This window comes from Dysidea avara, chromosome 1, assembly GCF_963678975.1.
Source record: "Dysidea avara chromosome 1, odDysAvar1.4, whole genome shotgun sequence".
In the NCBI taxonomy this organism is placed as follows: domain Eukaryota; kingdom Metazoa; phylum Porifera; class Demospongiae; order Dictyoceratida; family Dysideidae; genus Dysidea; species Dysidea avara.
This window is the reverse complement of record NC_089272.1, coordinates 9743493-9769642: the sequence shown is the minus strand read 5'-3', so window position 1 is coordinate 9769642 and position 26150 is coordinate 9743493. Positions and strand designations below refer to the sequence as shown.

The 26150-nt window shown below is 37.6% G+C and overlaps 2 protein-coding genes across 7 annotated transcripts in view; one reads left to right on the top strand and one right to left on the bottom strand.

The window, feature by feature from the left end:
- Positions 1 to 26150, top strand: part of LOC136255195 (zinc finger protein 431-like) — a 134361-nt gene that overhangs the window by 65549 nt on the left and 42662 nt on the right. The window lies entirely within an intron of this gene.
- On the bottom strand, positions 1160 to 25462 carry LOC136255714 (uncharacterized). 2 transcript variants are annotated; one of them, XM_066048546.1, is made up of 5 exons: positions 25306 to 25462; positions 7918 to 7988; positions 7703 to 7863; positions 2457 to 2612; positions 1160 to 1461 (listed from the first exon to the last, which is right to left on the bottom strand). In XM_066048546.1, exons 2-5 carry the CDS (start codon positions 7976 to 7978, stop codon positions 1312 to 1314), a joined length of 528 nt encoding a protein of 175 aa, XP_065904618.1. In that variant the 5' UTR covers positions 7979 to 7988; positions 25306 to 25462; the 3' UTR covers positions 1160 to 1311. The 2 variants fall into 2 exon arrangements, with proteins under 2 accessions (XP_065904618.1, XP_065904628.1); XM_066048556.1 differs by having other exon boundaries at positions 7918 to 7979; positions 25306 to 25419.

Genomic DNA, 26150 nt, shown 5'->3' with positions numbered 1-26150 from the left:
AACTGATAGTACCATTACTCTCTCTCATTATATACATTGACTGTACAATTAACAAAATAATATTATAAGTAATACAAATTATGCATGTAACCGACATATGTAGTTTCCCCACCAATAGCAGCAGTTATAATGTTTGCTCAGTCAATAGATAACAATTGAGATATTCAAGTTGTTAAATTGTACTGAATCAATGGTTCAATAAGACTTGAATATATACACACACGTATACAGTCAACCAAAGTTATTCTGTCAGCTGTATTCTGCAAAAAGCAACAATTGTACAAGCTGTAAAAAATTCTCAAGGCCAAGAATGCACAAGGCAAGTAACTTCTCTGCTCTCAAAAGGTGTGATATTAAAATCAGATTTGACTTGTATAGGCATGCCTTTCAGAATTGTTCAATGAAGTGTTGCAACTGAGATGCATAGACTATAACTATAGTGGCTTTACTGATAGAACAAATACAAGCTGTTGTATAGCTAACTATAACTTGATGTCCACTGCAGTTACTGTGCATGCTTGACCTTTTATACAGGGGGCCAAGTTGTTTTTGCATATGCAGGATTATAGGTTTAGTTGCAAAAGAAACCAGCTATAAATCTTATAGTCTCATCTTTCGGCATGCCTAGCTAGACCCTGGCCTATATCACATGTGTAGCATCTTTCCAGTATGAGCTTGGCACCAAATTCACCTGAATTGTTGTTTTTGCCATTAACCTGCATTGCAGCCATTTCTTGGCCACCAACTTGGATTCCACAACTTTTCCACCATGTCTTATGGGGACCGCACACCTTCTTCACAGCATATAGTATAGATCGTAATAATCTATTACAAAATGTATAATAGCTGTTAATGACCAATATCATAAATTACTTGTCTTTGTCACTGCTAGCTTCTTCTCCAGCCATCAAGCACCTAAGCACCATTAATTGTTGGTTTAGTGACTTTAATACTTTGTTGATTAAAAGGCTTCAAAGTAACTTTACTCATGCAAATGCAATGATAAAAACTCAAAGTGTCAAATTTTGTGTGTGAAAAAAGGTACCTTTTCGCAAGCATTGTTTGATTAATAATGGCATTTAGGCTTATACACTTAGCTACTGGGTTGACAGCCCATTAGTTGACGAAAAAGTCGTTTATAAAGTATCACTACACTACATAAAGATCAAATTACACCATATCATCAAATTCATCACAAATATAACTCATGCCATGTATGCAAAATGAAAAATAGAAAATTCTAATAGGCATGTATGTATAGTACAATAACTCAAGTCCCTAACCACAACATGTGTCTATAGTTGCATCAAATTAAGTGTTAACACCGTTTAATATGGCAAAGAAATATACAATTGCAGCCACAATTGGAGGAACCACCACGAGCAAGTTACAAATAATTACACAGAGAGCTCCATACATCAGTGGTCGAGGATCTTCATTCCTTGTAGTTGCATAGCAGGCCTACCAATAGGAGGAGAAATTAACAGTTGGAAATAGTAGTATGATATGCAGTATAATTATAAAATTACCTAGCTAATATATTTTAACAAATTGTGCCAGTGTTAATAATAGCATTCATAAACTTTTGCAACTTGTGGAAGTAATAAAAATAGTTTTTGCAGTTTTACAATACATAGTCGGAATGCATTATATACAAGCACAAACTACAGCGTTTTTGTTACCAATCAGTTCTCTGTCACCGCTATACCACTGCGCACACAAAATTTACAGTATGTTTTCTGTGGCTATGTGCATAATGGATTATGACATTTCCTTAATTGATCGATATCCAGAAACTCAAATGTCACAAATGTGAAAATTCCTATAAAGGAAATGTATAAGTGGAATTGTACGTGATATTGTCATAAATGATATTTCGGTGACTTTCCATTCAGGAAATACTGCATGAATTATGAGACAATAAATTTTTGTGATACTGTATACATTTCTTGATAAATTTATTAGTTTCATTACACAGAACATATCTTTTGCACAGTGTAGTTTGATCAAAGGTACAGTGTGTTTGTAAAATGCATGCTGGCAGTTAGATGTTCTTCCCATGGCCATCACAGGCGAATAGCTAGCCGTTCATGATTACCAGCTTTTGGTTATCATTACCAGGGCTAACAGTACTTTAAACTGCAGCTGACCAGTTGAGCTCCAGTTACCAAGGATAATTAAGCTGTAATTTACCAGGGCTATAGTCCTGATGTGGCTACATCACAGCTCCCCATGCAAAATAAATTTAGGAACATTAGCTCGATGGTATATGTAGTTCTTAATTACCTGCAATGTCACTATATACAGTACAAGTACACAGTATGTGTTACCAGTGTATATGTATACACAGTATGTGTTACCAGTGTATATGTATACACAGTATGTGTTACCAGTGTATATGTATACACAGTATGTGTTACCAGTGTATATGTATACAGTTATTATATTTAACTTACATATCCACTAAGACAGCAGGCAGTAACTGCCAAAGGTGAGCAACAACACCACAGCAGACAAGAGAAAGTGCAGAGGCAACAAATTATTATACTTGCGTTCTTTGGTACAACATCACCTCTTTGTTCTTGGACCAGTTGTACATTGTGAGCTCTTGGCTACACACAATAAAGTAAACACATCTGATTTACATTATAAACAGGTAAAATACTTGCACTGCTAAAGACCCCCACTGTAGCACAATAGATATTCACGACAGGGACTTGCAAATAGTTACTGATGACATGTGTCATTATAATAATACGCACATACTGTGAAGCTTTAATATAAAAGTAATACTCTAGCTAGTATATTTTCAATATCACTGAAGAGTAGATAGATAAACAATAAAGGTAAGATCAATTATTGTGGCAAGATCAATATATCATATACCAATTATTAATTAATCTGGCAAGATCAATTATTGTTCGAAGAATGTACATGTCAAACCATATATTTTCTTCTTTTGTAAGAGATGTAAAATGTAATTTTATGCCACCAAGCTAGGAGACTGATTACTGTAATTCATTCTTTTTGTTTTAGAATATTATTTTTGTATTTGAATATTATTTTACATGAAATAGTTTGAAAAAGTTCCTTGGTGATTTGTGTACTAAACTGCACTCTGTCTAAAAATGTTCCTTATTGGACAGATAAACTTTGAATGCACAGAAACATGTGAGATCTTTTCTGACATATGTTTACCTTCTCTATAAGTAAAATCCCACCGTATTTCCCTAACATAGGAATGACTGCATAGATTCAGAGGACTCCTCAATAGGCAACAAGTCATTATGCGTAAAGCTGAATCCTACAACAAGTGTGATATCAATATTGAAGAATGAAAACAGTACCCAATCCATACATTTTGAGTGAAAATATTAGGGATCGGTTATTCGGTTATGAGAAAAAATAACTGATAACTGAATTTATAAAAATAAAAAATAACTGATCAATTAATCGGTTAACCAGTTAAATGTCACAGCTCTAGTTTATGGTGCCATTTTAATAGTGCACATACAGGAACCACAACCACACTGAAATATAAGGGTGACCCTACATTCCTTGTTGATTATTTGACACAGAATGAATGACCCATATCCAATGAAGTCATAAAGTTTACAGGAACTGTCTAATTTTAGAAACCTTAGTGGGATATAAGTAATATTACAGTAGTTGTAGAATACCTCATTAACACTCATCCTCAACTTCACACTTGTATCACAGCAGGAGTCGAATATTGACATGACTCCAAGACAAAGCCAAGGATGAGTGTTAATAACTAAAGTATTCTATAACTGCTGTGATATACAGTACTCCCTCAATTATCTGAACCTCTATTATCCAAACACTTGGTTATCCGAACAGCAGAAATGACTGCTCTATTAGAGTATTAATTTGTCTAAGATGTATGTTCTATTAGAGAATTTGAACAGGATTCTGTATATGTGAAAAATTCAATTGCATGTACTTGACAACTTGTAACTTGATTTGCGAATGTGGTATTACCCTGAAATTTGGTCCCTTTATATCCCTAACATAGCACAATCAGGGCTGGTGGAAGCTCTTAGTGGCTGGTCAGGCAACAAGCCAGGTTTTGATTCAGGGATTGTGATGAGTGTGCGAAGCATGATGAGTGACTGTGCCGCGGAACACTCTGGCATGCAAAGCATTCCTTTTTCCCATCAACCATCAAATTATGGAACCAACTCCCTGCTGATTTAATTAATTCCTCTACCCCTAATGAGTTTTGTAATAACTTAAGTAACTTTTATAATCACACCTGTGCATTATAATCTTTTGATTGCTGCACAGTAATAAATATAATAATGCCGGGGTCTGGGGGCATGCCCCCCAGGAAAATTTCAAATTTTAGTGTTTGTAAATCACATTTTTAGCACTTTACAAGAGTTGATTTTAAGATATTACTTCATACATACGCTGACTTGTGTAACCGTGGCTTCCCTAGCTGTCACACTACCTTTCTATATGTTGTAAAGTCTAATTTCGTTTATACAATTGATCAGGTTTTTACAGGCTTTGCTTTCTTACCTGTACTGCCAATAATAATAATAACCTACCTTTCAGCAGAGCTGGAAGAACGTCCACCGCACTGGTTATCACATGCTTCGATCATTAGACGCACGAATATAATAGAGGATAAGCAAGTGGTAATATGAAGTCGGTTGCACATCCTTTTACTGCATCAAAGGTTAGAATGGTTGGTGTCTGTCTAGAAACATATAAATTAGTGTATGTCATGATGACGTAACTACTAAACGGAGCTACCTTATTAGTGTGTAGCTATATTAGCTTAGCTAGGCATGCACTCACATGACTGACTTGGGCTGTGAAAATCTGCTACGGCAGTGGCAGTAGTGGCCGTAGTGCTTACACCGGCCCTGACAATGGCTTGGTGTAATGAAAAGGTGATAAGTTGAAAACATGAGGAGTTATGATTAGTCAAACTTGACAATTTGGAAAGGATATAAGATCCCTTTTCACAGACCGGGTCACATATAAATGAGTGGGCTTTGATTATCTGAACATGTCTTGGTCCCAAGGGGGTCAGATAATTGAGGGAGCACTGTACCTGGCTTATATATCCATATAAAGATTGTCGGTACTTTGATGTATATGGCTTCATGTATATACAACTAAGGACAATTGTTATTACCTATGGCTGCCATGATTTAAACTGGCTCATATCCAAGTAAATGACTGTGGGTACTTTGATGTACATGGCTTCATATTCAGTTTGCATTAAATGTTATGCTGATACTGCATTTTGATTGTCAACATTGCACATTGGTGTTTACCACCTTACTGGACAATATGATAGTTATTGCACTACCATATTGTCCTGTGAAGTATGGCTTCACTGGGATATAATAGCTAAAATAGCCATAACATGCATCCTATTTTTACTTTACTAATAACAAGTATAAGGAAAATTTAAGTTCGATTAGGGATCATAGAAAAAAAGTAGGGAAATAAGGGAGGCCACCTATACCTGCAAATATGTTTAATCCTACTTCAGTCATGGGTAGCTATAGACTGAATTAGGGATTAAATGTCCACTAGTATTATGTGTAGGCGACCTCCCTTGTTTCCCTACTTTTTCTATGATCCCTAATTGAACTTAAAGTTCTTAATTTTTTGTATATTTTTTGTAACATTATTATGGCATTATTATAACCAGTGAACCCATGCATACTGCATCACGGTACCTGAGTTAATGTTTTTGTCTGAATGTGCACCCCAAATGTCAATTACTAACTGGAAAATGAAGTGGCCATTATGCTTCACTTTCAGCTATTCTCAGCCCGTTACACAGCATTGCGAACACAAATGAAGAACAGTAGGAGAATTTCCTATGCAATCAATCCATTCACCACGGATGATTTTTTGTGTGCCCCAATTATCAAGTACTGAATCAAAACTGAAATGGCCATTATGCTTTGCTTTCAGCTATGTTCTGCCCATTACAAGTGAAGAACAGTAGGAGAAGTACCTCTGCAATCAGTCCAGTCTCTATGAAAAATACGGACAATTCCTTTTACAAATGTAGCTGGGAGACCATCATGCTACTGCAAATCAATATCTTGGGCTGTCAGCAAATAGAAAAGGGACACAAAGGAGGACAAAGGTAAGTCCCTGATGCATGCATTGTATGTACCAAAAGGCACCCGTTGGGCTGAAACAACATCAAACAATGAAAGAATCAAGCCCGCAGCCTTAGCCATTATCGAGTTACACTTGTCTGAAAGCAGGCAGACAGGCAGGCAGTAGGCTTACGCCAATTGTGCCGGCATAATTTTGAGCATAATGGACTAGCAAAAGCATCAAGCATTATGCCAGCATAATAGGACAATTTTCAAGAATTTTAATTAAAATGCACAATGCGCATACCAAAATACTGCACAACATGAACACACTGCATGTTATTACTACATTTCATATTAAAAACCTTGCAGTGTTGTTATTTTTACTATTTCTTGACTGTTTATGGAAATAAGATCGAGATACTCTAATAGAGCAGTCACTTACTCTAATACAACAGTCAGGAAATGCAGATATACTCTAATAAAACAGTCAGTTCTAGAGCATAATCTTGATTTTGAGAGCACAATTTTGAACATGGTAGGCTGGATTTTTGAGCACTGCTCAAAAGCATATTAGCAAAGCATAATTGGCTTATGCCTAGCAGGCAGGCAGGCAGGCGTGAAGCGTATTAGCAATGCCTTAGCATATGCGTATTAGCAATGCCTAGCAAAGCGTATTAGCAATGCCTAGCAAAGCGTATTAGCAATGCCTTAGCATATTAGCAAAGCGTAATTGGCTCACACCTAGCGGGCAGGCAGGCAGGCAGGCAGGCAGGCAGGCAGGCAGGCAGGCAGGCAGGCAGGCAGGCAGGCAGGCAGGCAGGCAGGCAGGCAGGCAGGCAGGCAGGCAGGCAGGCAGGCAGGCAGGCAGGCAGGCAGGCAGGCAGGCAGGCAGGCAGGCAGGCAGGCAGGCAGGCAGGCAGGCAGGCAGGCAGGCAGGCAGGCAGGCAGGCAGGCAGGCAGGCAGGCAGGCAGGCAGGCAGGCAGGCAGGCATAGGCATCAGGATGGTCTTGGCCAAGGAATCAGGATGGTCTTGGCCAAGGCATCAGGATCGTCTTGTGAAGCTGGTTTTTTAGGGTGATTTTTTGGCCAGAAAAGCCCAAATTTCCATGATCCTTAATGTACAGTGGAAATATACATCTACATAGCAACCTGATATAGTTTTTGCCAATGCATGTGATTTAACTCATATCAAATCCTGTTTAAGTGATTACTCTGCAGTAATCCTTCATCAGTCATCACAACTTTTATCCCTACTATCAACAACTTAGGCTATAAGTAATTGTAAGTCGTAAATGGCCGTGGACTGTCACATACAGCTAAGCACTGTAGGTCACATTTTCTTTAAAATATATAGCTGTATCTTAAGCATATAAATTGTGGAAATTGAAAGCAAATATACCTGATCAATTTACTGGAAGCTTACATAAATGAAGTAGCAGTAAAGAATTAGGTGACTACATTTGTGCACATATCAATGGTTGAATGATTGGTTAATTGATGGGTTGATTGATTACATTGACAGTGCAATCACTACAGTTTCTAAGCTAACACCTTGGATCACCAATGAATATTTTTATACATCACTATTATACCTATGTACCTGTGTTGTTATCACAACTTGCTTTTGTTCACTATTATGAGGATGATATGCCACTGAAGGATATTTAGTGCTTGTTGCTTGAAGGTGATAATCTGGTGGTTGGTCGCAGCCGTGGGTACCTTGATTGCCATGTGTAGGACTAAAGGCAGTTGTTGAAACACCTGTAAAACCACAGACATGATGGTTATGTTGTCTTATGAAAGACTCATACACACCTTCATTGTTTAATGCTACATTTCCATATGTTGGTGATACACAACCATCAATTGCAGCCATCCTACAGAATCTGTCGTTACACATATTCATTGGTAACTCTTGTCAGTATATTTATACAGAGAAATTTTAATTGCCTTCATAATTTTTAATTGCTTTCAAATAATACTATAGTACTTTACAGGCGATTTACTACAATGAAATAGTAATCCTTTATGGAATTGTATGTAAGTGCTCAAGAAGAACAATATTATAAGAAACTCCAATGCAATAAAACAAAATATTTGTGACCTGATCTGATAAATAGCCTTTCAGGCATCCAAGTTTTATAACTTACATCTTTCTAATTCTTAAATAAACTTTGCTCTGTTATTTATGTAGCTAAGCGACAGCCTTAAGCTGACAATGTATCATTTGCTATCTTATTGCCTAGAAAACAATTAAGGTTGGCTTTTGTCACATCTATAGAATAAAACAGCCAAGCTGCGTAAAAGAGTTAGGCCTTAAAACAGCTGGAGTCATGAAGTGGTGTGAAGAATTGGAAGCAATGATGTTAATTTTAACACTATATAATTAAAAATTTATTGACAATAACATTAATTTTATCCATTTCTTTGTGGCCACCTATATTGGTTTTGCCCTTTTATTTTATTTATTAAGACTTTAAAGCACAAGTACTGAAGGTCTGTAGGACTCCTGGTCCTACAGCCTGTTTAAAGGTGTTACAGAAAGTGTGTTTGAAAAGGTGGAGAAATGAGAAAAATCCATGACTGGACCTGGGAAGCCTTGAACCTGCAGCCATCCAATTAACGCTTGAACACTTACAGGAGTCTGCCAAGCGGTCAGGATGTTTAACGCTGATTTTGTATAGGCCGTTCCCTTTTTCACAGCTTTGATATAGTTGAGATCATGAAGGTTTAATATTGACAGAAATAGCCTAAATTGCCTAATGGACAATATCTGCAATGACGTTTTCTGATGTCACAAAACAAAATGGTCATACTAGTGTGGGAACTTTGTACAGGGAAGTATTGAGCAAGATATGATATATAGTGTTCATAAATTTGAAAAAAGGGGAAGGTGAGGTAAAAAAGGGGAAGGTGAGGTATATCAAGACACACGGTAGTGTGTCGTGCGGCCCAAGAAGCCGGCGCGCCACACCGTGAGTATATTGACAGGAAGAACGAAAACGTCATTTTCACACCTTTGTATCTCGGTGATCACTTATCTGATTGGAACCAAATTTACTACACAGTTGCCCGCCAGCCAAGGGAGTCTACATTCCAAATTTGATGGAAATCGCTCCAGCCATTTCCGAGATACGAGCTGCCAAAGTTTCGTGTTTTTTTTCTTCGTTTTTCTTTTTTTTTCTTCTTCGTCTTTTCGCACACTTGCAAAAATTGCTGTAACAAGCAAACGCGTACTCCGATCGCCTTGAAATTTGGCACACAGAAAGGGAGTCCAAAGGCGAATCCTAGCATCAAATTTGGTACAAATCCGGTGAATGGTTCAGGAGTTATGACCGATTATTCGCGTAAAACAAGATCGATTTGTTGTCACGCCTACAGGGTAAACCGCTTCATGGAATGAGTTGAAAATTGCTATGTAGATGGAGTAACCATCGTAGGAGTGCCTTTTGGTGGTTTGAAAAGAATCGAGATAAAGACCACGGAGATATGACACAAAACCCAACCTGTGTCACAATTACGCGATCGATTTTTATGAATAAAAAAGTATTAGTTTTCACGCCTACTAGGCAAACCGCTTAGAGCAATGAGCTGAAAATCGGTGTATAGCTGGAATAATCTTCATTGAAAGTCCTTGCAGTAGTACAGAAGAATAGGATTACAAACCACTGAGTTATGATTCTAAAGCCAACTCTGTGTAGCAAATGCGAGATCGAGATACTCTAATAGAACAGTCACCCTAATAGAGCATTCGGCTAATTTATTTATTCCATTATAGAATTTTATTACATCACAAGTTATTCTGTAGGGAGTTCAGCTGCAAACAGTTAATCTTATAGACAGTTCAGCAAGAAGACAGTCACCATGTGGAGAGTTAAGCAAATATATCACTATAGAGATTCAGAACATTACAAGTCACACTGAAGAAAGTTCAGCTATAAACAAGTCATGCACTGTGTAGAGAATTCAGCTACAATTAAGTCACTCTCTAGAGAATTCAGTTACACAGAATTCAGCTACACACAAGTCACTGTGGAGAGAGTTCAGCTACAAACAAATTACCCTTTAGAGTGATCAGCTACAAACAAAACACTTTGCAGGGTGTTCAGCTGCAACAAATCAACCTTTAGAGCGATCAGCAATGAACAAATCAACACAAATCTACCTGTAGAGAGATAAGCTAGAAACAAATCACCCTGTAGAGAGTTCAGCTACAAATAATCACCCTGTAGAGACATCAGCTAGAAACTAGACACAATGTAAGGAGTTCAGCTACAAGCAATCACCCTGTAGAGAGTTCAGCTAAAACAAATCAACCTGCAGAGAGATCAGCTACAGACAAATCACCTTATAGAGAGTTCAGCTACAAACAGATTACATGTAGAGAGATCGGCTACAAACAAATCAACCTGCAGAGAGATCAGCTACACACAAATCAACTTGTAGAGAGATCAGCTACAAACAAATCACCCTGTAGGGAGATCAGCTAGAAACTACACACAATGTAAGGAGTTCAGCAACAAACAAATCACCCTGTAGAGAGTTCAGCTAAAACAAATCAACCTGCAGAGAGATCAGCTACAAACAAATCACCTTATAGATAGTTCAGCTACAAACAAATTACCCTATAGAGAGATCTGCTACAAACAAATCAACCTGCAGAGAGATCAGCTACACACAATTCCTTGTAGAGAGATCAGCTACAAACAAATCACCCTGTAGAGAGATCAGCTAGAAACTAGACACAATGTAAGGAGTTCAGCTACAAGCAAATCACCGTGTAGAGAGTTCAGCTACAAACAAACCAACCTGTAGAGCGATCAGCTAGAAACAAATTACCCTGAAGAGAGGTCAGCTACAAAAAATCACCCTGTAGAGATATCAGCTAGAAACAAATCACCCTGAAGAGAGGTCAGCTACAAAAAATCACCTTGTAGAGAAATCAACTACAAACAAAACATTTTGCAGAGAGTTCAGCTACAAACAAATCAACCTTTAGAGCGATCAGCAACAAACAAATCACCTTGTAGAGAGTTCAGCTAAAACAAATCAATCTGCAGAGAGATCAGCTGCGTACAAATCACCTTATAGATAGTTCAGCTACAAACAAATTACCTTGTAGAGAGATCGGCTACAAACAAATCAACCTGCAGAGAGATCAGCTACACACAATTCAACTTGTAGAGAGATCAGCTACAAACAAATCACCCTGTAGAGAGATCAGCTAGAAACTAGACACAATGTAAGGAGTTCAGCTACAAGCAAATCACCGTGTAGAGAGTTCAGCTACAAACAAACCAACCCGGAGAGCGATCAGCTAGAAACAAATCACCCTGAAGAGAGGTCAGCTACAAAAAATCACCCTGTAGAGATATCAGCTAGAAACAAATCACCCTGAAGAGAGGTCAGCTACAAAAAATCACCTTGTAGAGAGATCAACTACAAAAAAAACATTTTGCAGAGAGTTCAGCTACAAACAAATCAACCTTTAGAGCGATCAGCAACAAACAAATCAACCTGTAGAGAGATCATCTAGAAACAAATCAACCTGCAGAGTTATCAGCTACAAACAAATCAGCTTGTAGAGAGATCAGTTACACACAAATCAACCTGTACAGAGATAAGCTAAAAACAAATCAGAGTTCAGCTAAAACAAATCAATCTGCAGTGAGATTAGCTACATACAAATCACCTTATAGGTAGTTCAGCTACAAACAAATTACCTTGTAGAGAGATCGGCTACAAACAAATCACCCTGCAGAGAGATCAGCTACACACAAATCAACTTGTATAGAGATCAGCTACAAACAAATCACCCTGTAGAGAGATCAGCTAGAAGAAGTTACATTGTAGAGAGTTCAGCTACAAACAAATCAGCTTGTAGAGAGATCAATAACACACAAATCAACCTGTAGAGAGATAAGCTAGAAACAAATCACCCTGTAGAGAGTTCAGCTACAAGCAAAACACCCTGTAGAGAGTTCAGCAACAAAGAAACCACCATGTAGAGAGTCCAGCTGCAAACAAATCACCTTATAGAGAGTTCAGCTACAAACAAATCACCTGTAGAGAGATCAGCTAGAAACTAGATACAATGTAAGGAGTTCAGCTACAAGCAAATCACCCTTTAGTGAGTTCAGCTACAAACAAATCAACCTGCAGAGAGATCACCTACAAAAAAGCACCTTGTACAGAGTTCAGCTACAAACAAATTACCCTATAGAGAGATCGGCTACAAACAAATCAACCTGTACAAAGATCAGCTACACACTAATCAACTCGTAGAGAGATCAGCTAAAACAAATCACCCTGTAGAGAGATCAGCTAGAAACTAGACACAATGTAAGGAGTTCAGCTACAAGTAAATCACCCTGTAGAGAGTTCAGCTAAAACAAATCAACCTGCAGAGAGATCAGCTACAAATAAATCACTTTATAGACAGTTCAGCTACAAACAAATTACCTTGTAGAGAGATCGGCTGCAAATTAATCAACCTGCAGAGAGATCAGCTACACACAAATCAACTTGTAGAGAGATCAGCTACAAACAAGTCACCCTGTAGAGAGATCAGCTAGAAACTAGATACAATGCAAGGAGTTCAGCTACAAGCAAAATCACCCTTTAGTGAGTTCAGCTACAAACAAATCAACCTGCAGTGAGATCACCCACAAAAACGCACTTGTACAGAGTTCAGTTACAAACAAATTACCCTGTAGAGAGATCAGGTAGAAGAATTCACCTTGTAGAGAGTTCAGCAACTAGGGACTCGCCAATTATGCTCATAATTTTACCTATTATGCTATGCTGCACTGCCCAAAAGTTTACCTATTATGCTTAAATCTTAAATTTATGCTCAATACTTACCCATTATGCTCAAATTATGCCCAATTATTTATGCCTCAGTTCTCATGCTCTGCTAATAATTTCCAATTTATGGATAAATAATAAGTGGCTGAAGCACAAACTTACTTGTCAAAATGCATATCACAGAAAAGATCGATATACTCTAATAGAACAGTCAACTAGGTGATTGTTCTATTAGAGTTACTGACTGTTCTATTAGAGTATATTGATCTTTCTGTGATAGCTATTTTAGTATTTTGATAAGCAAGAATTCATACTATTACACAAATATTCTACCTATTATGCTAGCATTATGCTCAATGCTTTCAGACACCTATTATGCTCATAATTATGCCAGCATAATCGGCGGGTCCCTATCAGCAACAAAGAAACCACCATGTAGAGAGTTCAGCTGCAAACAAATCACCCAGTAGAAAGATCAGCTAGAAGAAGTTACCTTGTAGAGAGATCAGTTACAAAGAAACCATCATATAGAGAGTTCATGCTACAAAGAAATTACCCCGTAGAGAGTTCAGCTAGAAGAAGTCACCTTGTAAAGAGTTCAGCTACAAAGAAACCATCATGTACAGAGTTCAGCTACAAAGAAACCACCTGTACAGAATTCAACTACAAACAAATCACCCTGTATAGAGATCAGCTAGAAGAAGTTACCTTGTAGATAGTTCAGCTACAACAATTCACCCTGTAGAAAGATCAGCTAGAAGAAGTCACCTTGTAGAGTGTTCAGTTACAAAGAAACCATCATGTAGAGAGTTCAGCTGCAAACAAATCACTCTGTAGAGAATTCAGCTACAATGAAACCGCCATGTAGAGAGTTCAGCCTCATACAAACCACCTTGTAAAGAATTCAACTACAACAAATCACCCTGTAGAGAAGAAGTTACCTTGTAGAGAGTTCAGCTACAAAGAAACCATCATGTAGGGAGTTCAGCTACAAAGAAACCACCATGTAGAGAGTTTAGCTGCAAACAAATCACCTGTAGAGAGTTCAGCTAGAAACAAATCACCCCATAGAGAATCAGCTGGACGAAGTCACCTTGTAGAGAGTTCAGCTACAAAGAAACCATCATGTAGACAGTTCAGCTGCAAACAAATCACCCTGTAGAGAGTTCAGCTAGACGAAGTCACCTTATAGAGAGTTCAACTACAAAGAAACCATCGTGTAGAGAGTTCGGCTACAAAGACACCACCATGTAGAGAGTTTAGCTGCAAACAAATCACCTGTAGAGAGTTCAGCTAGAAACAAAATACCCTGTAGAGAGACCAGCTAGAAGAGGTTACCTTGTAGAGAGTTCAGCTACAAAGAAGCCATCCTGTATATAGTTCAGCTACATTTCAAGTCACCCAGTAGAGAGATCAGCTGCAAAAAAATATCCTGTGGGGCATAATGGGCATGTAATAAATATATGTATATAATTTGTATAATTACTAATAAAATCAAAAATAAATGAAGTACTAAAATTCTTCTTTAAGTTCTTTTCTTCTTCCTGTAGTAAAGAAAAAAACACATGGGTTAAAAAAGCCCCAAAGCCAGCCATAGGCCGGCTTTGCAGTATACAAATACAAAAAGAAGTGATATCTAATCAAAAACAGCCAAGCTGTAAAAAAAGGTGCGGCCCCCAAAAAGGCCATGGTGAAAAAAGATGTGAAATCCAAGGTGGCGGCCAAGAAATGGCTGTGATGGTAGGTTAATGGTTACATTTTAATAACGACAATTCAGGTGAATTTTGTGCCGCTTGGTCTTGGCACCGAATTCACCTGAATTGTTGTTATTAAAATGTAACCATTAACCTACCATCACAGCCATTTCTTGGCCGCCACCTTGGATTTCACATCTTTTTTCACCATGGCCTTTTTGAGGGCCGCACCTTTTTTTACAGCTTGGCTGTTTTTGATTAGATAGTATATAACAGTGTTGAAACCGAGTCACTACTGCTGACCCGGATGACCCACTGACCCGGATTAATTAAAGCCGAGGAGTGCGATAAGAGCTATGTTTCGGCTAGTCTCAAGTGAGTGAGACTACGTTTTGAGCATTCAATTTGTGTTGAGTAAACAGGGGCGGATCCAGACTTTTAGAATTGCAACTTCAGCCTAACTGTAGATTGAAGACCAAAAAAAAAAAAAAGGTCATCACCTACTAACAATAGCTACCCCTCACCATAGATACCCTCAGTTTCCTGCTACATATTGCACTTACTAATAAATGGGCGTATGTTTGTTACGTGATAAGTGGGCATGGCTCACGAAAGAGCTACGCGATAGCGTTTATAAGTTTCCACGTCGTCAAACGAACAATTTCGTTTCTCACGTGATCCAATCCGGCAGATGACCCGGAGAAAATGTGACCCGGTTGACCCGACCCGGTTTCAACGCTGGTATATAATGCAATACAAACAAGCCTAGTTGTGTCCAAATTTAAAATTTTCTGTCTGTCTTCCTTGTTAGAGCGAGTTTAACATTGTTACAGTTTAATAGTACATGCATTACTTCCTTACCTTAATTATAGTTCCTGATTTCCATTTGTAAAAAAATAACATTTATTTTGAATACTAGCTGTGTGCCAAAGTCTGCGAAGACCCACACTAACATGGCCATTCATTAATTATGACATCAAATTTTGTCATTGCAGTTATTGTCCATATTGCCCTATGATAGCATCAGTTAGCCATGATCAAACCTTTGAAAAATGATTCAAAATGCTTTGTGAGTTTTATGAATTTTTTATTTTATTTCTAAGACTGACTGACTGTTGTGACTGACTAACTGACTATAGTCATCCTCAGGCAAACATAACTCAGCAATATGGCATGAAAGTTCTACAGTTAGATGTTGCTTGGACACTACACATGCCTTTGTTGGGATTTTTTGACAATCACAGGTATCTATGATTTGTTGTCACACCTGTCAGACAAATTGCTAACAGAAGCCAGTCGCTGACCTTAAAGTGTACAAACTAACAATCCAGCAGTTGACTGAGGAGTTATAACATACAATTCAGCAATTGTAAGATCTAAAGTAGTCAAGCTGCAAATGAGAGTACTGGCAAAATCACAAGTGGCATCCACAGATGATTTTAATGCCTATCAATTTCTATTTTTTGACATCGTCTTCATATATAGTCATATTTTTGACATTTTGATAAAACTTTAAAACTAAATTTATAGAGTGTCTTATGGCTCTATATAATCTTGTTTGCAGATTTTCTTTTATCTCAAATGCTGTTTTTTTCACAATAATAAAAGGTTTTGAGCAATATTAATGATACCAACAGACTAACCACAAACCTGTTTCATAAGTGGTTTACTGTGTGATAACAGTCCTTTTTATTGTAGGCATGACAACAATTTTTGTAGGTGTAGCAACAACTTTCTGTGAACAATCATTAAATCTTAATAAATATTTACACCAAAGTTGATACCATAATTGGACTTTAGTCCTCTGTTCTAATTTTCACAGCAATCAGATACTGCGGCAGTTTTGTAAGTATGTTAATGAATAATGTACATAAGACAAATTTTGATGACTTGCATCTCAGGAAAATTCCTAAGATATAGGTGGAGGTCAATGTCATTGTAAAAATTATCCTGTTCAGTGAGGAAGAGGAGCTTAGCCCTAGCCACGCCAATAATTCTTGGTTGTGACTTCCTGATAAGACATGGTTATGTGCTAGACTTTGAGCAATGTATTTTTTATTGTAGCCAAAATCCTGAGGAGTTACTACCTGCACAAGCAATCCATTGGCCCCTGCACAAACATGATCACTACTGACAATCAATGCCCTCAGACAATCCCCACACCATGCAAACAACTGTGCATGCACAAAAATCCTATGCATTAATTCTTGTTTGATTAATGCTTTACAGCACAAGTGCTGAAGGTCTGTAGGACAGTTGGTCCTACAGCCTGTTTAAAGTTGTTACATAAAGTATGTTTGAAAAGGTAGTACTTATTAGTAACACACTGATTTGGTATTTCTTGACCAAAGAATGCAGTAATGTTGATAAAACCATCATAACTATTCATTCGGTGAACCAATTTATAGAAAATTAACAACTTGAACATTTTGTGGTTTAAACAATAAAAATTGGCACATTAAATGCTGTAGCTCCTTGCATAAAAGGAAAAAAAAGTGATTTTTATGTCAATCAAGACACAAAGAAATGTGTCAAGTAGCCAAGCCAAGAAAGCTGGAATGTCACATTGTTGGTATATTAACAGGAAGAAAGAAAATGCGTTTTTATACTTGCATATAATTCCATGATGCCTTCTTGAAACATTTTGCATTATATGTAGCAGTGCTCCACCTTTGGCACTCAACCTTCCAAAATCATCTTATGCATTTGTGAAATACAAACCCTCAAAATCAAATTTCATTGATTTTTTTGTGGGACTTACTGTATTATTTTCTTTTTGCACTCTTTAAATAAATCAGCATAGAACGCAAATTCATAATTTGATTCCATTTGTGGTTTAACAGAAATACTGCAGAGTTACAAGGAAAAAACAATACAATGTATTAAGATTTGTGGGGTCAATAGAAACAGTCATCAACTGAGTAGCAAAAAGTGCACAAAAAACTTGTCCTGCAGAGTTCAAACCAGACCCAACTCTCAAACCCTTAACCATACTCATGAACCGATGTTGTCAGCTACTCAGTTCACTTATTTTCTACCTAGAAATCAAGCTTCAATGCTACATAAAATTTCATATATGCAGTGGAAAATCTAGGTTGCTCTAGAACATTCTAGAGATTGGGTAAAATTAATCCCCAAAGCCAGAATATGGCTGAGGTTAGAGTATTGAACATACAACTAGAAGTACAAACATGTGCAAGCACATAACAAATAGTCAAATAAAATCTGCACTACACTAACTACTATTGTAACTTCCGTCATCCATAATCATCATGGTACCTGGAGATAAGGCTAGGGTAAAAGCAAGCCAGCTTATGAGAGTATTCTGGGTATTTAAATTCAAAAAGAAGTGAAATCCAGGTAACCAAGCAGGTGCAGCCTTTGGGAGCCTGATTGAAAAAGTTGTGAAAACAACGTGGTGGCCAAGAAATGGCTGCATTGATGTTATTGTTAATGTCAATCAATTTTAATAATGGTCAGGGGTGCATCATTAAAATTGATTACATGGCTGCCATGTCTGATCAAAACTACAGCTGATTGCAGACAGATCATTACGGGATGTGGTCACTATGCTTTGTCTGATTATTTAAGAATGTAGTGGCATATCAGGTTCTGATCTTTTAAGGAAGCACATGGCTGCCATGTCATCATTTTATAAGTGCAGGTATACTATCTGTACAGGTATAGCATATCACTTCAAGCAGTTTTGTGATGTCTATACACATTTTTAATGCTTAGGTATGGCTTTCTTTCATGATGATCATGAAAATAAAGTAAAAGCAAAGCACATGGGCAAAATCTTGTTGGAACCAGAAAAGGAACAAGTATTTTATGTGGCGTGAAATGCATGGTGGCCATGAGCTGCAGTGCTTTTCCCTCTAGCCTTACAACTGTGGTCAGGCTGGCAAGCAGACCAAAAATAATATTTTGACAACTTTCAAGGCTTCATTTTTTTATGTTTTGTGTTTTTCTCATTTTGGATTGGATGTTAGATGCTTAAGGGAACCCTATTATACTTATTACCCGATCCCTAGATACAAGTATGTACTTTCTGACCTGTCTTCACAGTCAGGGCCGGTGTAAGCACTACGGCCACTACGGCCACTGCCGTAGCAGATTTTCACAGCCCAAGCCAGTCATGTGAGTGCATGCCTAGCTAAGCTAATATAGCTACACTCTAACAAGGTAGCTCCGTATAGTAGTTACGTTGTCATGACATACACTAATTTATGTTTCTAGACAGACACCAACCATTCTAACCTTTAATGCAGTAAAAGGATGTGCAACTGATTTCACGTTACCACTTGCTTATCCTCTATTATATTCGTGCGTCTAATGATCGAAGCATGTGATGACCAGTGCGGTGGACGTTCTTCCAGCTCTGCTGAAAGGTAAATTATTATTATTATTATTATTGGAGGTATAGGTAAGAAGGCAAAGCCTGTAAAAACCTGATCAATTGTATAAACGAAATTAGACTTTACGACATATAGAAAGGTAGTGTGATAGCTAGGGAAGCTACAAAAGTCAGTGTATGTATGAAGCAATATCTTAAAATCAACTCTTGTAAAGTGCACAAGAGTTGATTTGTGCACTTTACAAGAGTTGATTGTATGTATGAAGCAATATCTTAAAATCAACTCTTTTAAAGTGCACAAGAGTTGATTGTGCCCCCAGACTTTACAAGTCTGGGGGGGGGCATGCCCCCAGACTTTACTTTATCGTATTTCACACACTCATCACAATCCTTGTTGTTGCCTGACCAGCCCTGACAGAGGTGACTGAACTACGTAATGCTTTCAATTAGCATAAGTCGCCTATTATTGAACGGTACATATTATCAAACTTTAACACACTAGGCGAGCTACTCAGCATAACAAAACCAATAAATGCTAACTAAAGACTTCTTGAGCTGTACGGACCACCAATACAACATTTACAACAGTTTCCTTCAGTGGATTCTGTTGGTAAAGGGCTCCAGAGGCTCTAGTGGATATGCGGTGGCACGAAGCGAGCAAAATTACAATTATTTTAACAAACATCTATAACGTCTCACCACAACAATACACACACTTTCAGTTTAGACCATTTAATAGAGGAGTCCTTGTTCTCCCTGAATTCCAAGTTATAAGTAAATCAAACCAGCAGGCCTCAAGTTATGAGCAAAACGGTAGCACCTACAACAACCATGGTTTCAGTGTAACTTGAATAACTAATAACTCGTGAATGGTATATTCAATCTCCGTAAAATTTCTGTCACAGATTGTTATCCAGTAGTTGGATATTCCATAAAAACCTCAAAGTTACAGGGTAATTGCCTAGTATGTTATTCATTGGAATGTGCGAACTTTTCGAAAATTGGTCATTGAGTGAAGTACAGCTGTTCGATAATACATACCGGTGTCTGAGGAGCGGTATATGATATTCTCTACTGTTTTGCACATAACTCGCAGAGTGTTTGTGTGATTTACTTACCACTTAGTATCCAGAGAGACCAAAGGCTGCTCTGTTGAATAGTCCAAACCAGAAGTCTATGTGCTATTGCGGTGAAGAATTATAAGTGATTTTTGAAATGTGTTTGATAAATGGCGACTTGCGTTATCTCAATATAATTCTAACGGTGAACCATGGAGCAACCACTCTATCATGAACTCCTATAACTCTCAACCAACTACAGTATTTGTGGCAAAGCATGACAATGTAACTATACATGTACCATCGCCAGATTCTCATCTCTAATCTAGCCTTTTGACTCTAAACTGAACAATCACAGCTACATCCAGCCAACATTCTTATCTAAAATTATCTAGCCTGTTTTAATAAAATAGTTGGTGCTTTAGTTGAAATGCTTCTAATTCTACCTATATATTAATTCTGGAAGACGTTAAGGCTGCAAGAGATTCTATACTCTACCCTTCTCACATCAACTACTTCCTCCGCCACTGTCAGTGGCTGTGTGTGCCAAGGGACTCTTATAATGCACCTATCAATGTATTTCCCCACTACCCACCTCGGGCATTTATGGGGCTATAGTATAGGGATTTAACACAGCTGAATGTCAAATTCCCCATTGTAGGGCAAACCTATCATGTCATATCCCCACTGTTGGCCCCAGTTGCAACGCAGGATTTGACATAGCATAGAAAGTATATACTTGGGCGCTTGTTGAACAATCGTCAAATGCCCCATAGTGGGGCGGCACTTTCATGTTAATTTCCTCTGTAAAGACTCACTTGTATGCCTGAAGGGGGTGGTGTAGCAATACAATGATAGGTGCATAATTACTTATTTAGTACACTGCAGTAGGTTCAGCCATGTAAAGAGTCACTCTTTAGATAGTTCAGCTATGCATAACACCCTGTATAAATACTGTATAGAGGTTATGCAGGGGGTGGCAGCATCACATTTATGTATCATAATGTGCTTGTGCACGGGCGTCGCATTTTGAGTAGAAGCATTCTTAGAGAAGTACAGTAGGGCAAGAAATTTTTGTGGGACACAAATTTTTGTGGATTTCGTGGGTGTCTTATCCACAAAAATTAAATATTTTGTAGTTCCTGTACAATTTCTATGGAGATATATGTCTAAACCATGAAAATTACTGATTTTACAATCCATGAAAATTTAATACCACAAAAATTTCTTGGCCTACAGTAGTGGTTGAGTGCATGGCATTAGAGTATTCTTAGACTAAGTACTTCCCTGAGCTTAAAGACGAAGAAAAGAAGAGATAATGGGATAAAATGAAGACTGTGGGATGTGCCAAACATCAGTGGCTAAAAAACTATTTAATTACAACTAGTCCTAACCTGAGATGGGGGGAGTTGATACACATGGTCCAAACTAAACTAAATTTGCTATTGTTTGTGTATGCACAGTAAAAACAAATTAGTGAAGGTCACTACTAAATGTAGTGAAGGTCACCACTAATGTCTGCTACAATACTCACTATTTTTGTGCAGTGACGTTCACTACTAATTTTGTGGTGAACATCACTTTCACTACTTTGTAGTGAGGGTCACTACAAAAGTAGTGAATGTCACTACACAAAAGTAGTGACAGAAATTAGATTTATCTGATCAACAGAGCGTTCACTAGTTTGTTTTTACTGTGTGAAGTACATATTTTGATAATTGTAGCTATTGTTATGATTATCCGAATAGTAAAAGTGAGAAGAGGGCTTGTGTTGCATATAATACAAGACTGAAATGATTTCTAACTAACTATTGAGAGTCCGCTGGGGGTCATACTCCCCCAGAGAAATTTTTGAAACACAGCTGTGACAAGATTGAATCTGGATGCAATTTGAGAGAAATGACTGCACTGAACCTAGAAGTAATTAAAGAAATAGCAAGCTGAAGGGATGAAATTAAAAACAAGAACTAGTGAACTATGTACACATGCAGTAGTTACGTGCAAGTCAATTTTTAGAGTAAACTGTTGTTTTATTAGTGGACAGTAATAAAGAAAAAAATGGTCATAATTATAAGAAGGAAAATTTGGACCACAAAATGGAAAATTTTAAAAATGACTATTTCAATATTGAATCTTAAGGTACTTTTGCTGTAGTAAACTAAAAGAGAGGTAAGATGCATAACACATACAGCTGTATATGTAACTTTGACTTTATACTTCTACTTTTCTGCGGTATTTTAGCCTGACTTTTACAACTAGCCCATGCAATCACCATTTGTGACTGAATTTTGGAAAATCACCCATATGGGCGCATTTGACACCTAAACGATTTAATGATCAAATCACAAACTTTATAGTGCAAATTTACCAGTTAATGATTGTAAACCATTCTCAATACCTTAAATTACAAGAAAATTCTTGAAATATTTTTAAAACTGTTCCCTACTCTTATTAACAACCCACTAAACATGAAAATTCTAATGGTCTCATGTGTGCCCATATGGGTGATTTTCCAAAATTCAATCACATTTACAATTATAGCCAAAAGTCATTTACAACCCTTAAACTATTAACTAAGTAATTATGAGTGTTAAATTTGTAACTATACGTGTCCTGTGTTGTGTATTATCATATCGTGTATTCTTTCTCGTTTGTTTGTTTCTTGCAACTCCCCTGTATCCGCCACTGGTAAGTCCAGGGTCAAAGCTTATATTTTCGACTTTGATCACTTTGACCGAGGACGAAGGTTGGAGCACAGGGTATATTATTAGAGTTGCCACCCCCTTGCCTAGTACGTTTCAACTTGTCATCTCGCGGCGTATAGCTATATCTGATGCAAATACAGGCAGCTATACATGCAGTATGAAACATGTACGACAGTTGGCATACTGGTCTGGAGAAAAATACTCTCGGAATGCCCGAAAAAAAAACAACCGAATTGGCACGCTTATAACCACCACTGCGGCATATATAGCTAGCTAGCTATATGCACATCATTTACGCATACATGCACATACACTCACATGTAAAATTCTCACTCCTCGGTGTATAAGCTGATGTCGGGTGTCTCCGTAGAAGTATCTTAGCTACAGTGTAAACAGACTTTGGTGGTTTGCGGTGTCCTAGACAGGGCGGGTACCAACTCCGCCCGGACGGCGGCTGTGGTTCACGTACAAATTTCCCGCCCCTCGGCCTTAACCTCGACATTCAGTAACAACAAGGGCGGATCCAGGAGCTGGCAAGGGGAGGAGCACAAACAGGCTAAGCTAAGTTGTAGGTGAATGGTGGGGAGAGCAAATCTCTTATTAGGCCACTCCAAATAAATTTCCTGCTTCCCGTCCTGACCTCAGGCATATTTGCATGCGGGCAGTCGGTCCATTTCGCCAGCTTTTCAAGCCATTATTTGCCTGGTACAGCTATAATAGCTGCACAAAAGCGGCATATTCCTTCCTTTTCAAGTTGTAAAAATAACACTGACAAACGTGAAGTTTGTGCCGTCTTGATAGCACTGTTTACACTTACAAGATGGATTTTACTAAGTCTGTCAGCATATGTAAGAATAGCCGGAAAATAATGGAAGAATACGGAATAATAGAATATTAAGAGCAGACAGTAACCAGATGCGGACGGTGGACTAGAAACAGGAAATTTATTTGGAGTGGCCTTAGTTAGTTACTATATTTTGAAGCAGCAAATAATCACTTCTAATAGTAGTGTCTCTTTTGTCCTTTTCAAAGCCTTTGCAGAATCACCGAGCACCTTATGCAAAAGCTTTGAAAAATCAGCTGAAACCAGTCAAAGTACTTCACTGACACCAACGGTGACAGCTAATTACTGTGACTTTGGATTTTGCAATAAATGGTATTAATAGTACTTATAGTCAGGAGTATGGTATTAATAGTACTTATAGTCAGGAGTATGGTATTAATAGTACTTATAGTCAGGAGTATGGTATTAATAGTCAGGAGTATGGTATTAATAGTACTTATAGTCAGGAGTATGGTATTAATAGTACTTATAGTCAGGAGTATGGTATTAATAGTACTTATAGTCAGGAGTATGGTATTACTAGTACTTATAGTCAGGAGTATACATGCAGTTTTATTGTTGCATATAAATGACATCACAAAATATAATATTCTCCTTTGCAGACCATTGTTTGCTTTACAGAATTCAGTATCAAAATAACAGAGAAGATACCACCAGGCTCCAAGCTTCCAACAAGATTTGAGTAAGTTATTTGAATGGGCTAACACTTGGAAACTAAATTTTAATGTCATCAAATGTGCTGTAGAATGGTTAACAAGGACCCCTTTACCCATCACATATGATGACATATTACAGTGCTCGAAATAATTTTTTTTCACTGTCAGGAAAATTTCCTGACATATATGTAGAATTGTCAGGAAATTAGTTAATTTGTATGGTATAGATATAACTGAAACTATATGCACATAACATCGTGTGAAGCACAATCAGCATGCAAAAATTTGGGGGGTCTGGGGGCATGCTCCCCTAGGAAACTTTCCTCTTTTATATATATAAATTAATGACATAAGATAAAACAGTACATAATAAACAAAAACAAATTATCTTAATATGGAAACTTTCCAAAATTTGATGCTCTGAGATGGCATTTCAGACAAAATTTATGGTGTAACAATGCCCTTACCTGCCTATAACACTTCATCAAGACTCACGGTAGTGAGTCGCGCGGCCAGTAAAGCAGAAACGCGCGCCGCAGACAATAAATGACGCGACCACTACGTGAGGATTTTACAGGATCAAATTCGGCCGTCCTGTAACTCACCCGCCACTTACGCTATCCCTCTGAAACTCTAGAGTTGAACTCATCGTGTCACTAGTAACTACCACACAAGCAGTGAAGCAAATCCATGTCGATTGTTTCGTGATCGAGATTGCCGACATCAAAGGAGAAGTTTCTTTTTTATTTTTAAGCGCATGCGGTTAGACACAACCGCAGGTGTATGCCTTGCGTTCCTTTGTGCATTACAAACATTGATTGCCCTGCTATCGCTTCAGTATTCACTCAATCGCCTCAAGATTCATATCATCGATTTCACCATACATGATTATCCTACAGTCGTAATTTCAGCACCAAACGAAATTTCAGTCGTCCTCAGTCGACCTAGAGGCCAAATACAAAACCCAGATTGTTAATTGTTTTCCGCAATACTCGCTTGGCATGTAGGGCAACGTGTCTTTAAACTAGCGATTTCCAACCAACCAATTTTTCACACATATTTTTGCTACTTAAATTACACACCTTCAATAAATGTTTCACAAGCTGCCGCTCCAGTTAATGGGTCAATGCTTCGTACTTCGTAATGCACTTTACTGGATTAAAATCCATGCGGTATTTTTTGAGAAATAAAAATCCCCATAGGGAGTCCGTACAAATAATTGCATACGTAATTCTAATTTTTTTATTTTATTTTTATTTTTTTTTTTTCCCCGGGCTTACCAGCCTTGCATGGCTTCACACTCACCTGCTGTTATATTCTGATGTATATATTGCTGTTTTGATCCATTTTATAGCAGCTTCAGTGATTGTAATTTTGGTCAGAAACTATTTATAATTTCTCTTTGTGGTATAGTGATGTCATTGTGTTATATAATAATTATCATCCTTAGTGCTTACAATGTGACAAATAAAGCTGAGCAGTGTCCAAACAAATCTATTTTTATAAAATAATATTGGTCTTATATTGTGTTATCTGATTGTCATGTTACCAATGTATTTGTTGATTGTGACTTGTGATGTCACTACTTACAATGCATGTTATATAATATTACTGATTTTTCTAGTTAGCTATCCCTGAAAATGCATTAGATACTGGTGTATACTTAGTATTACATAATATACACAGTTTTATTTGTGAATCACTTGCTTTATTCATGTAATATTCTGAGTGGTCAGTCTACAAAGAAGTGGTCACTCTTGAGAGGTTTTACCTATCTCATATGCTGTTCTCCATAAAATAGATATGTGGTGAAAATTTCATGTTATTAATAGTTTCCTATCTAGATTTATGACACTTTGAATATTGTGTTTGGTGCCATGTGATATACATAAAAAGCACTGAAAATGCTGTACACAAAAATCATCAC

Excerpts from the sequence above, each read along its gene's own strand:
- LOC136255714 (XM_066048546.1), bottom strand. The coding sequence starts at position 7,978 with ATGGCTGCAATTGATGGTTGTGTATCACCAACATATGGAAATGTAGCA. Across the intron at positions 7,864-7,917 it reads TGTAGCATTAAACAATGAAG|GTGTTTCAACAACTGCCTTT; the intron begins GTGTGTATGAGT and ends GTGGTTTTACAG. Across the intron at positions 2,613-7,702 it reads AAGTTGTGATAACAACACAG|CCAAGAGCTCACAATGTACA; the intron begins GTACATAGGTAT and ends TATTGTGTGTAG.